At 42.3% G+C, this 13,675-nt stretch overlaps 1 protein-coding gene across 1 annotated transcript; it reads right to left on the bottom strand.

Moving 5' to 3' along the window:
- Positions 1–12,952: 12,952 nt before the first annotated feature.
- ccmC lies at positions 12,953–13,675 on the bottom strand. Its single transcript has one exon. The coding sequence runs from the start codon at positions 13,673–13,675 to the stop codon at positions 12,953–12,955; it is 723 nt and encodes a 240-aa protein (YP_009433722.1).

Genomic DNA, 13,675 nt, shown 5'->3' with positions numbered 1-13,675 from the left:
ATTTGGAATTGGAATTGGAAGGTTTGACAGCCAAGGAGCGGCAAATAAGTCACGCTTCGACATAGCTGAAGCTCTAGGTGAATAATCTCTTTCTTAAAAATCAAAACGAAAATCAAAATGACAAATCTGGTTCGATGGCTCTTCGGTGGGAACCTACTAACTGGGGTTTTTTGGGGGGTTATTCTAATAGTTCTAGTAGCAACCGCTTTAGTATTTTTGGTTTCCGTTTCTTTCTCTGGCTCTTGGATAGCACCAGAACAACTTTTCGAATGGCTTCTCTCGCTTTCACAGTATGTTTATCACATTCTTAGGGCCATTTTGGAAGAAACCTGGAATGGACGTGACCGCTGTGCGACCATGGGAGGGACGGAACTGGAAAGTCCTGCCCGTTCGGGGGATAAAACGTACAAAGCCCCACACGTGAATCTAATGCTATCATCATCTAGTGATAGCGTTAACCAAGGGGGTGGGAGCAATGAAACTCCTTTAACTATTGACTTGAACCGACCGGCTCAGGATCAGGAAGATATTCGGCAATATGCCGAATCAATCAAGGACTTTAGAATTGACGAGCAATTTGAGAGTTTCAAAAACAATCAATTCACTAAACCGCTCTATGATAAATTATGTGCCTACGTGGGAGATGCGGAGGCTGTAAAAAACACATGCATACGAGAAATCTCGGAGAACTTTCATTCAACAGACGCTGGGTTAATTGATTTCGTCAAGCAGACGGATGACAGTGAAGGGCAAAGAAGAGTGATATTTGATCTTATCAACCTTCATTTTAAGGATGAGCTAGAGAAACTCCCACCCGAACTCCAACAAAATGAAAATCAAGAGGACGACGGGGAGGGATAATGAAACAAACTACTAGCAACCCGCAGAAATAACGCTCATATCTAGTTCTAGTTAGATGGTCATTTTACACAATGAATTTACAAGCTAATGAAAATGGGAATCGAAATTATGATTCTAGGAGGACGACAGATCACGATCTACTAAAAGGAGACATTGTTGGTGGTTCGAATCCACCTCGTGAGAAAGACTGAGCTGAGCTATTTCTTACTTTTCTAGCTTGAATGAGACAAAGCCGAGGGTTCGGTCATACAAAGGAGCAATTCTCTTGTGCAAAGGCTAGTTTCGAGTGAATTAACGCACCCCCATTTAATAAGTGCTTTGCAAGCGATATGAAGTAAGATTCCTCTTCCCCCTACGCACGAGTGAAAAGCTAGGCTAGTTTTGAAAGAAATGAAACAGAGAAATGTTGGGCGCCAAAGCCCACAGCAAATAGGAATGCAGATGGAAATAAAGTATCTTTGGGAAAACGGGATCCACATTCTAGGAACGGTCATGCAAATGAGAAAAAGGCATAGGTTTCTTACTCCACTGAGCACACTACATTAGGGAAAAGCAGTTTAGCATCAATAAATAATTAGGATAGGATGGACCTTTTCACAAAGAAAGTAGAAGCAAAAACAGTATCAATTTCTACTCCGCATTCGCATGAACCTTTGGTGGTATCCTTCAAATCTTCTTCCTAGCTCTGACCGGGTTGCGTAAAGACCCCTAGAGACACCTCCTCATGCAGGCAGCTAGTGTTTCTTCTTCTTTTTAAACAATAGAGATTATCACGCCCAAGCCATAAAAAATAGAGAGTTGAAATGCCAGTTTTGAAAGAATTGGCACTAAGTAAGAGGTGATCTGCTTTTGGCCTTGTATCGGGCAGCGGGACGTTATGAAGGGCAGCTAAAACATGACTCTTGCGATGCTGAATCATCGATTGATAGAGGTGCTGAGAGGGCTGTGACTGCAGTAGCCTCACTTCACTTTTTGCCACCATCACTAGTACGTGGGGTCCCGAAAACCAAACAAAGAATAAAATGCACGCACGAGTTGGTGGATTGGGTTAAGCATCTAACTAACTAGATTCCTTACTCCCAGCGATGACCTATAATAGAATATGAAAAGCAATGTTTCCCTTAATCTCCTCCCATCTGGATAGATAAATCAAGGTCATGCGTAGCTCGTATAAAAAACTAGAAATGAATTATTGCCCTCTGGCGAAAGGAAAAGATTGTTGGTACGAAAGCCGCTATTACACCACTTGAGGGCTGAACCAACCTCATGCTCCATCAGATACAAGAAACAGCCCAACTCTGAGCTTATCGATCTGAAATGCACTTTTCAACCAATGCCTTAGCGAGAGAATGGAGGAGTAGACGCCTCTTCTTATAGATGGACTATGTTTTCTCTTTTTATATGATTATTCGAGTTAGGTGGTTGAGATGCTTCTACAGGGTGGTTCTTGATAGGGCAGCTTCTAATACAATCAGTTAAAGACGTAGTGTATCTACTTTAAATCGAATGAAAAGGAATGCACTCCCTTTCTTTGGTCGGGGTTCGCCATTCGATGCCTCAACCAAAGGGATTATTGGAGGTGGTAGTATGAGCCAAGATAGCCGTGAGATACGTTAAGCTGCTAATATGTCCATCTTTGTATCCATACGGAGGGAGAAGGGAAGGCCCATTGATCCTCTTATGAGTCGCTTAACTAAAGCTCGAACGATGTCCCTTCTGGTTCGCCCGAGATTCCTGTAATAATGCTTGATCCATAGTAACGTAAGTAGAAATGGGGAGGTCGAAGCTAGCGGTCAAGCTGCTCCATTAGACCCGAAGCTTTCTTCTTATCCCTTTTGTCTTCTTACGTAGGATGATTTCATCCGAGTGTGTGTAAGGCGGGTGGCATTCTTTGCCATAAGCTCTAAGCAACCACCTACTTGTAATATGGTATCCTTTCTCTCTTCCTGGGACTTGAGGGGAGGTTAGTACCGCGAATAAAGTAGTACTCGCTACCCAGCCAGTCATCTACTTGACAAGTTTGGAAAGAATCTCTCGGAAAAGAGAGCGCAATCTCTCTTTGCTTGTGCCACCCGGGCGGAAGATATATCTGAGTCGAGCTCGTCGAAGAAGAAACTGCTACTGACATCCAGGGATGAGGGCTCAGATCAGAGTGAACAAACAGTGCGAAAGAGACTGAGAAGGGGAAGCATGCGCCCGAAAGGGGGGCCATTGCTCCATGTATAATATAACTCGGGATGTTTCACTATATTATATCCCCATTGCTAAACGCAATAGGAAGGGAAAGAAACGTTTCTCCTTCTACACATTTATGAAAATAAATGGCTTCCCGTCGCTCACAGCAGCTTCTCTAGTTTAATTATCGCCAAAAACAAAGGAAATCGACTTAGTCGCTCGCTTGTACCTCCATTTCCAATGGCTAATTTACGCATGTTGTACTTCTCCATAGTTTGCTCGAATCGAACTTGTCCGTACCGACATAATCAGTATCTCCCGGACTACCAAGGCAAAAAAACCCAGTAAACTAGTGACTTGAATCATACTTCCTTCCTCTTTGATTGAGGAAACCTAACTACAGGAACTGCTTAAGTCAAGAACAAACAGATGGAGTATTTCTTCCTTTCGAACTATAAAAAGTTAGGCTACAGCAAGCGCAAGTCATCCCCTTGCGAAGTGCAAAACAAGGGAAATCTGACTTCATAAAAACAAGTTGAGCTATCGTTCCCTTCATTGACCTACTAACTCGTGATACAGCGCGCGTTTCTTCCTCAGAATCTCATTTCAAAAGGCATGAACCATCCCCTAACTTGGAAGGGGACAGGAACAGAAGACAAGTGTTAAGCAAGCCTTGTTTCCTACTTGCTGACCCTAGAACAACAAGAGGCAACAGGCTTGCTTAACACTCGAACAAGAGGAAATCGCTTCGTCTTTTTGCCCTTGGCGCGCCTTCTACTTCTGTCGGCACAACTACGTATTTTTTAGAATAGTGCTTTGCTCGGTCCTGCTTTGGACCTATGATCCACGGGTGATTAATCAGCATCTACAGCTTTCGCTTTGGGTCGGGAATTTGGAGAGATTGGCTCTATAGAAAGGGAAGCGAGTCTTTGAACTATGTTAGCGCCGAGGGTTCACTAAACCTACTGTCCTTCTGACTTTCGTGTTTCGTAACTCATTAGATTCCTAGCTTTTTAGCGGGGGCTTTGTAAGAGAAATAGCTAGATCTGTAACAATCAAAATAAGTCGGGGTTCAGTTCATTAGAGCAAGGAGAAAGTTCACTAGATAGACAGGTTGGACAATGAGGGCTTTTACTCTCCCTATCTCGAGTAGGATCATTGAAAAGAAAGAAAAGGAATGGTTTCTTCAACTGGCTTGTGCCACAGCTCATAGCTCGAATCGGGATTGGAAAAACGGAAGGAAAGTAAGGCGCTAGAGCCTCTGATGAGGAAGACCTCGGATCTTTCAGAAGGAATAGGCCTACCTGCTTTAGCTTTTATGGTTCACCGCGGTCTTCTTCTTCCTAGCCCAAGGCGGTTTCTCTCTCAAACTGAGTCAAATCCGTAAAATTGTAATGAAGAGGAAAGCAGCGGCTTTGACTCTCTCACCTAACAGGTCGGTATTCATGTCCACCAGAATTGTCTACTGATTGGCTGTAGTTTACTTCCCGATCAGAAGGATCCGAATCCTGTTTAATAAAGACCCATTGCCACCTAGGTATCCTTTATCTTCTCTCGTTCCTCTTTGGACAAAGGTTTCAAACCACCAACTCTTTAGAAATCTCTGAGGAGTATGCATCTGGGTAAAGCAATGAATAGGATGTAGATGAAGCCCGGTATGACTCAACGTTTTCACTTTTTGCAAGGTCTGATGATCAACGAGCTAAAAAAAAGGGGGGGTATGCGCGCGGGTACCGGTGCAGTTAATAATTGAGGTCAGTCGACCAGGATCTTATGACTCTTGTCCCTTTCAAACTTAATAGATTAGAGGATTCTAGCGATCCAGGCGAGTAAAATGAAGCAGACGTGGCAGCCGCAGGCAATGATCCAATACCTTTCGTTCTCTTTAGCACTCATTTCTAATTCCTTTAGCTTGGATCTTTTGAATCTGGATAGTTATGAGTACAAAACTCAATAATCTTTCCTAGGATCCCGTGAGGAAGAAGCAAAAGCAGCTGTGGACGATGCTGGAGGCAAGCCTGCAATGTGGGATTATGAAGCCTACTTAGTTCAGAACTTTTGTGATGATGAGCAATCACATGCATACGCAGAACCTAAAATCTTAGGTGGTGTGACCAGATCAAATAAGTTTTGCTGCTTAATGCTCATTTTATTTTGTTTTGGCAAAAGAAAGACATGCTGATGCAAATGATCGAGCGAAGGATTACGTACAAAGATTTCTCCTTGCTTTTCGGTGGTTGCTGAATCCTACTGGGTAGGGTAGACCAAGATGTTTGACTCGAGGACTCTTCCTACTATTCCAGATTCCATTTCAATGGTAGCTTCTTGGTAGACTTACTTTCTATGGTACACAATCCAGTCAATAAACCTGGCTCATAGGACTTTACAAGTGATCGTGCATCTGCCACTCCTATGCCTTCTTTTCCTCGTCCCGATTTGAACTATGTTAATAATTTTGCTAGATCGGACCATAAAATGGAATTGAGCAGGCATCCCTTGGTCCAATAGATATTTCCTTATGTATGATAGAACTTAGGTGCACCCCAACTTGGGGCTAGCGAGCATGTCTCTCATCTTCCTAGTAAGCACGTCCTAGGTGCATTAACGGCTGAACAGTCTCACTATTCGATGAACTAGGGTGGGCCAGGGAACTCGTAGCTTATGCACGCGCACGAGGCATGAAAAAGGAGGAAAGTCATTACATAGGAAAGGAGCACACGCCATAGAGGAATTATCATGTTATGCCTGGTAAAGAAGCACACTGACTTCAGAAGAAAGAAAAGAAGTCATCCCAGTCATCTACTATTTTCTGCCACTCAAATCCTGATGGATTGAAGAGGAATGGAGCGAATAGCCAAGTGATAACCAAGAACCCTGAAAGGGCGCGGGAAGAGCCCAAGGTTATCCCAATTCCTATGATCCTCGTAAAAAGAGAGGATGGATTGAGATACCCCTTTGCTAACTCCATAGTTAGGAGAGGTGCGTCTGCGGTGAGCATAAGAAGATTGCCCTGATAATGGAATTCCGGATCCGCCGGGGTGAGTGATTTTCTTAGGACTGTCAAAAGAGCTCAAGTTTGGCTGATAGCGAACTCCACCAAACGTGATACCCTCCCCAATGGGGGATTGACCCGAGTATTTAGTCATATTCTTCTTAGGAGGCTCCCTTCAGCTTGTGAATCTATTCTAGGATCAATGCATATACTCAGACAGGTTCGATCTGGCTTAAGCTTCAATCCGTCTAAATAGTGTAGCGAGGGACTGGATAGAATTTCCTATTTGGATACCAAACCACGATCAAAGGTTGTAGCTAACGGCTTTTTAGTTAAAGCGCACTAATACGATACGAACTTTCTTCCATAGGCCGATATGCTCATACTAAGTGCTGTAATCTCTCATTCATGCGCATTAAGGAAATTGTAAAGAAGAAAGTCAAACGCTCTACGCCTCGTCGAATAAGAGTGTTTCCGGATCATATCTATTCTTCTCGGGTACTCTTTCTTAATGAGAAAATCATAACTTGATCCGATCTTTATGTCGCACAGTGGTGTCCCAGGCTAGGGCTGCAGGTCCAGCATAAGAATCTAAACTAAAAAAGTATGTTTACGTGGTCCATAAATAATGGTGACAGAAATCCCTCCTACTGCGCCTCAACTTGGACTGGAGCGTCTCTAGGTATTGAATTAAAGAACGGGTTTCGCTTTGCTTTGGGGGGAGTCCTGGTGGGGAGATATGCTAGCAGGTAATGGCTCAGCTTCTACTTAAAAAGCGTTTTAAGCGGGTTTCCTTATTTATTTGCGGGTCTCTCGTACAAGATTCTATCAGTTACAGCGGATTCAAGGGATGGAGCCAGATCTACTATCCGCTTGCTGTCCCTAAGCTGATAATTGCCCGAGCCTATTTGTTTTTTTCCGGGGAGGGGCACATAGCGATAGATACTTTAGAAACCTATCACTAAGAAGCGGGCTCACTGAAAACCAAACTGTTCGTATTTCTTTAAAACGCTGCTGCCCTAGTCGGGGGTCTGTCTATAGAAGAAGGGAATCCAGAGGAAGAAGCAGCTCCCCGAAGGAATCCTTCTAACTACCACCTACCTACCTCCCGCTTTTGTTCGGACAAGGCGAGTTTCCTAAGATTCACCCACCGCGGATACACTAAGCGTTCTTCCCGTTGGTAAATCTGATTCTTGCAAATCAACATCAGACTTAGAAGCTTCATGGGGTCTGGTCTCGCCATTTGGCAATTTAAGCCAAACAAAATACAGTACAGAGGTTATAACCAATACACAAGCAGGCGTGAACCAGTCAGAAATTAGAATGGAGAAGTAGACACAGAAGAGGAGGTGTTGGGACAGTATCGATAGCCGCCTTTTCACTTATTGCTAGGAGTGATTGTGAGAGAATACATAACATAGGTGAAAGCCAAAAGGCATATATGACCCGCTCAGCCCAATGGAAGTGATTTGAAACTGACGTTTCTTTAGAATTCGATTAAGAATAAGAACATAGACCGGCTTCTAGAAAAAGAGACGTGCCCTCTTCTCTATCTGTAGATTCAGGAGCAACATGCTGGTTCCTTTTGTCATAATACCTAACGGCTGTGGGCAGAATGAATGAAAAAGCAGATGAAAGACACTATACATACCAATAGAATGAGAAATATAGAATAAAGCTAGGTGACGTCACGGCATTTGAGAACCAATTGCTTCTTTTGCTTTTCACCAACCTTCATGTACAATCTTATTTCGTATTGGAGTACAGCCTATCGTAGGCCCAGCAAAGGCAAGACGGAAAGCAAGCATTAAGTGAAGAAGCAAGGTCCAAACAAAGTAGTGAAAGATTGACATTGAAAAGCTTCTCCATGTCTATATCTGTCCGATGGACCAAGTTCAAAGGAAACGGCTTCTCTACTGCATCAAAAAACCAATCCAAGCCTGAAAAGGAGAGTTGCGGTTAACGATTCCTATAAATTGAGAAAGAAGCATGTTCTTCATGCCCAAGGATAAAGTAGATGGAACCAGTTCTCTAACCTTCTTTTTGTAGCAGATACTGCATAAAGTTTACCTGCCTTGTAAGGCTTTTGTAGGATTAATCAAATTTTCTTTTTCTCGTTCTATCTCAGAGTATCCATTCATTCGATCTTGCTATCCGCTCTCAATTGAATCCCTTCTCTGTTGTCGACAGGTGTGTCCGCATCAGGACCAGAATCACGGTCTAGTACCTCCGTACTCGAATACCTCCTACTTTATTAATTAGGAAGTGAAGTAGGGAAGTGTTTCCTATTCAAAGTACAGTGCCTTTGGTACATTGGTGCATTGGGGATTTCCAGGTAGCAGGTCGGTTGAGTGAGGGCTCCATCCATAACAGATATAGCTAGCGCACAGGATCTCCCTTCTGCGAACAAAAGGACAAAAGAGCCGGGTCGGGCGTTGATTCGCCGTTGCTATCAGTCGGTCTACTCGTGCCTGCTGCTTACTTTCTCGATCGATGGAATCGGTGATTCAAAAACCTAACATCCGTAAGGAGTCTCAATCGTAGCTCACTCGTTGCCTTACTCTCCCACAAGATCACACTAAATACAATAGGTGCGTGATCTACTAGATTCTTATAGAATAAATTTATAACCTTAGTTGATAGACAGGAACCACCATCCCATAACAAAAAAGGGGGGCGAAGGTTATTTTGTACCAATGAAGACGGATTTCTCTCTCGAGCTGCTCAAAGATCTTTAAGTGGCTTACGAGGTAGACTTGATCATGATCCATATCCAACCTTCTCCCATCTGCTTCTGTCTCTAAAGATTAGAGTCATCGACGCGATTCCAGTCCAGTGCTGATAAAATCCTGCTGTCCAGTTCGGGAAAGCAAGTGATTGATTAGTTCCATTGGTCTATTGGCTTCAGCTTCCTTTGCGCAAACCAACACCTATTTGGATTCGCTTGAGAAGAGCGCATTCTTGAGATGCTAAGGGCTGGCCAAAGGGTTAACTAAACTAATAAGATCTCTTCTTCCTTCTCTTTTATGCTTCAGCGAATCGACTTCTTCTCGATGATGGACATTCCACAGGCATTTCTAGAGTAAGATTCATGTGCAGCCTTTCTCGATCGTTTCTTATTCTCGAATAGAAGATGATAAGATGCATACCCCCTCCTCATTAACTATGTTACTTATTTCCTCACAGCCTCTTGATGCAAAAAACCTATTCTTTCAAGGAAAAGACCTTTCTAATTCAGTGTAGTTTTTCACTGACTATTCTAGTGTAGTTTGACTCAAGTATACGTTTTCTGAAGTCTCAGATTGCATGCATTTCTTAAACAGTATTGCACACTACTAACTAAAAAACTAGTACTTTACTGACAGGAAGTTAATAAGTATATAATATGCAAACAATCCCTCGCTTGGTAGTTTCCTTTCTTTCCTACCACGCAATCAATCTCTTGCTTACTTAAAACTCTAGTTTTGTCGGACAACCTTGCTTCTTTCTTATAGCAAAGTGCTGAATCCATAAGCTTTCGTCGGAGCCTGCCACCAATCAGTCTAAATTAGTTACTTAATTCCTTAACTACCTAGCTTGCAGAGAATAAAGTAGGCTTTGGCTGAGATACGTAAAGGAGGAATAGTCAACTATACTCCGAATGTGCTTTGAGCAGACAGATATGTAGGTTGCTAGGAAGGAGGTAAGCGCTTGTCTTTCTGATGTCAAGAAGTAAGAAGAGGTAAAACTCCTAAAAAACAACTTGATCTATGTTGAAAGTTTATGTCAGCAAGCAAAGAGATTGCCTAGGGCGAAAGAAAATAAAAAAGATAATAAGAAAATAAGTGTTTCAAGCCTAAGCAAAAGATAGAATGTTGTATTGCCATAACCTATGTACTTAAGCGAACTAGCGAAGAAAGGCGAAGAATGGCTTTGTTCAAGCCCAAGTCAAAATCTATCTCTGATAAAGCATTCAATCTTTCATCTTTATATTCATTATCTGCAAGTTTCGAGTCCTTCTTTGACTTTCTCCTTCCGGCACTTTTTAGTCATAGTAAAGATGTGCTGTAAGGATCAAGAGTGTACCTTATTTGTTTTAAATTCTGCTTCGCTTTCATCAGCCTTATTATGGGTTTGCCTGAGGGCAGCCTTATATTCGATATACTCCCCTCCCTTTAATATTATTCTATTTAATGCAAGAGTAAGGATAGACGTCTTATTCTTCAGTGTTGAGATAGAATGACTGTAGACCCTCTTCTCTCTTTTAGTTAGCCTTACTTATTCCAATTCCTAATCTATACCATAAAGCAAAGCCCTTTTTGCGCAAGGTTCTCTCCTACGTATACAATTCTCACTGATGGGAGTAATATGCCAGTAACTATAGAAGACTTTATTATTATTCTAAATAGGCGGCAATAGGTCCATCGAGATAAAGTATGACTAATAAGTAGTAATATAGCTAGTTGCTATACATAGACTTGAAGTCAGGGCTTACTCATCCTAATCTTCTCTTTACTACTTAGTTAAGTTTAGTTAAGTTATAGGATCAGAACGAGATTTTCTTTGATTGCCGTTATAGGAAGTGAGCAAGCAAGCTAGACACGAAAACTCAGGATAGACGCGCTGCTCTTCTAGCTTTGGTTGGAAATAGAAAAGCAAGTTATAGGGCCCATGCTGCATTCCCTCAAATAGCAGTCTTTTTTTTATGTCTAAAGAAAAGTTGCCTATTAATAAGCAGTCTTCCCTCTTTCATAAGGCTCTAACTTGCGTAAGGAATCAAGGAGCTACAGGAGTATACCGCCGAGTACTTACTATCTTGGATAGCTTTTTGCCTTGCAAAGAGCATAGATTCAACTTCAATATATGTAGCTAACTCTCTATTGCTTTATTGCAATCCGCTCCGCGCCACTTACTCGGGACTATATAGTTCTGTCTATAGCTAGTGCTTACTTTTCATAAGGTATAGTTACTGGTCAGATTCTAAGTCACATATAGTTGTAGTGCCTAATCCAAGGCAAGGGGATAAGTGCTTGCATAGGTTAGGTTGAGATAAACTCTATATTTCCAGTCTTTAACGCATCCATTCCTTGGGCTTAAGCATTGTTGAGCTTGACTTGTTCTAGCATAAGCCATCTAGTAGGCCTGTTTAGCATTCTAAGCAGCCGCCTTCCTATACGCATAAAGTGGAGTTATATTAGTACCTCACACCACAATATAAGTCTTATTCTAAGTAGGATCACCCACATTTATTTACTAAGATTTGCTTTATGAAAGTAAATGACACCAGGATAAAGACCTTCTTTTTACCCATAACCTTTCTCTGCAGCATTGGAACCAAGATCGGGCTTGGCATAGTTACGAGGTTCCCGTTCTATTTAACTAACACTAACTGAAGCTAACCGGAAGCTTTCTTCTCATGCGACTCTTGGATCGAAAAGAGGCTGCTGGACTGGACCACGGCTGAAACTGCCAGGCACGGACTAAAAGCTTTTATCAGGGATTCCCGAGTCAAACGACTACCATACATAGCATAGAGCTGGAAGCTGCACTAGTGTACAGAGAAGACTGGATGTGAACACGGGCGGACATTGGCTATGTATGGGGCACTCACTAATCACTATTAGCAGGAAACAACTAGCAGAAAGAAAGATGAACGCACTTTCACTCCTTGCTCTTCAGCACGTACTCACACGAGGGACTCTCAAATCTCTATTTCAGACCATAATCTTTCGATCCCTTTACCGAAGTGATTGATAGCAGGGCTCAAAAATCATAGGGCTTCTTCTATTTTTAGTGTGAACTCACTTCTATTCTATATCAAGATAGGGGCTTCAGTACTTGGCTGACCGCCCGGTGGAAGACCTGGTTCTACCACACAAGGGCAGCTTTCGTAGTCCAGGATTATTTTCCTCATATGTAATTTCACCTCAATGTGGAAATGTCCGATCTTATTCCAAAATAGAAGGTCTTCATGAAGGTCTGTCTTGTTTCAGGAATATAGGTACCGAAGTTCAATAGCGGTAGGTACCAAGGAGAAGACGAGTCAGGGCCGATTGACAAGACTAGCTAGGCTGACCTTCCAGCCATACTCCATCCAATATCGAACGGAAGTGCTAAAGGTTTCATGTGATGCTGACCTCAATGAACCAGACCTCGAGAATTCGTTCATCCCTTCGCTCCGAGGATTGGTCGAGTACTTGGCCACATGCATGAGTAGGCCTGTTGCCGGGATGTCCCATTAAAAAGGCAGGTCCCATATTTTAAATACAAAAATAAGATCAGATAGCGCTCAAGAGGTTTTTCTCCATACGAGAAATCCTTCACTCGCAGGGAATTCAAATAGATGTGTGGAAGATCATCAAAGAAAGGAAAAAGACTGAATTCGATCCATCTCCTCCCTTTTCTTTAAACCAAGAGCTACTCCTCCCTTTTCTTTTTTTATGTAATTTCAATACGATTTCGTTTGTGTTCATGTTTTCAATTTAGAACCCCACGGAAGTGAATAGAAAAAAGCAAAATACCCCTGTGATACGCCTTCCTTTACCTATTTCTAGATTGATTGATGTTCAATGGAGGGAAACTTGCCATTCCTTCTTTCCTTTGAAATTGTACATTTTTTTGATTATGAACTAATTGTATCCTTTTTGTTCCCATCGAGCTTTCTTGCCTAGTGACTAAGGATTTTCACACTTGTTGTGTCTATAAAAGATTTTCTCATAAAACACTAACAGAAGTGTTAGAGGGATTCACTTTCGATAAGAATCCAAAAGCAAGTTCCCTATACTACCTTCTTTCCCTCCTCTGTTTCTGTCTTTAAGAGGCAGTGCATCCGGCAGGAATCGAACCTACTTTTTGACCCATTTTGCCTTTCTAGGTTGGTGGGCGCTTTCACCATTCAGCCATGGATGCTTTAGCGAGTGAACTAGGTTTTTATTTGAGAGCGAACTAGGTTTTTAGTGGTATTCCTTCTCGAGCTTCTATTTCTTCCGTTAAGGGAGATTCGGGAAAAGATGGAATAGGAAGACGTGTTTCCAGAACGAACAAGATACGGGTAGAGAAGGGGAAGTTAGCAAAGTTAGACAAGATTGGAATGGGCATAGGAACATGTATTGATGTACCAGATCGGCTAATGCTCCCAGGTTGATGCGATGTATTCCACCAGTTGACTGGAGACTTTATTATTGGTATATCGATCGGTCCAGCACGGATTGAAATAGGAGCCGGTTCGACAGGAAGCTTTTGAAAACGCAGTGCACCCAGGTAAATAAGGAACAAGATGAATACAGAAGTTAAACGAGCATCCCACACCCGAAAGGTACCCCACATAGGCCTTCCCCGAAACCCCCCAGTCACTAACGTAAACAAAGTAGAAAAAGCACCAATTTCTGTACCGGTTCCGGAAGAGCGAAGAAAAAGGGGATGTTTTGTTAATGGGAACAAGGAACTGTTTATAGCTGTCGCGATATAAATAACTATACTCATCCGAGCCGCAGGAACATGTACATACGAAATACGAGAATTTCCACCTTGTTGAAGATCTGGTGGTGCTACCCGAAGACTTAAATGAATAGCCATCGCTGTTAAGAACAACCGAGATCCAATGAGAATTTGCGCGTAGCTTTTTGTCTTTGACATAAAAAAATAAGGTTGTAATAACGAAACTGACAT

Source organism: Triticum aestivum, mitochondrion, assembly GCF_018294505.1.
Source record: "Triticum aestivum cultivar Chinese Yumai mitochondrion, complete genome".
Taxonomy (NCBI): Eukaryota; Viridiplantae; Streptophyta; class Magnoliopsida; order Poales; family Poaceae; genus Triticum; species Triticum aestivum.
This window is presented reverse-complemented; position numbering and strand designations above follow the sequence as displayed.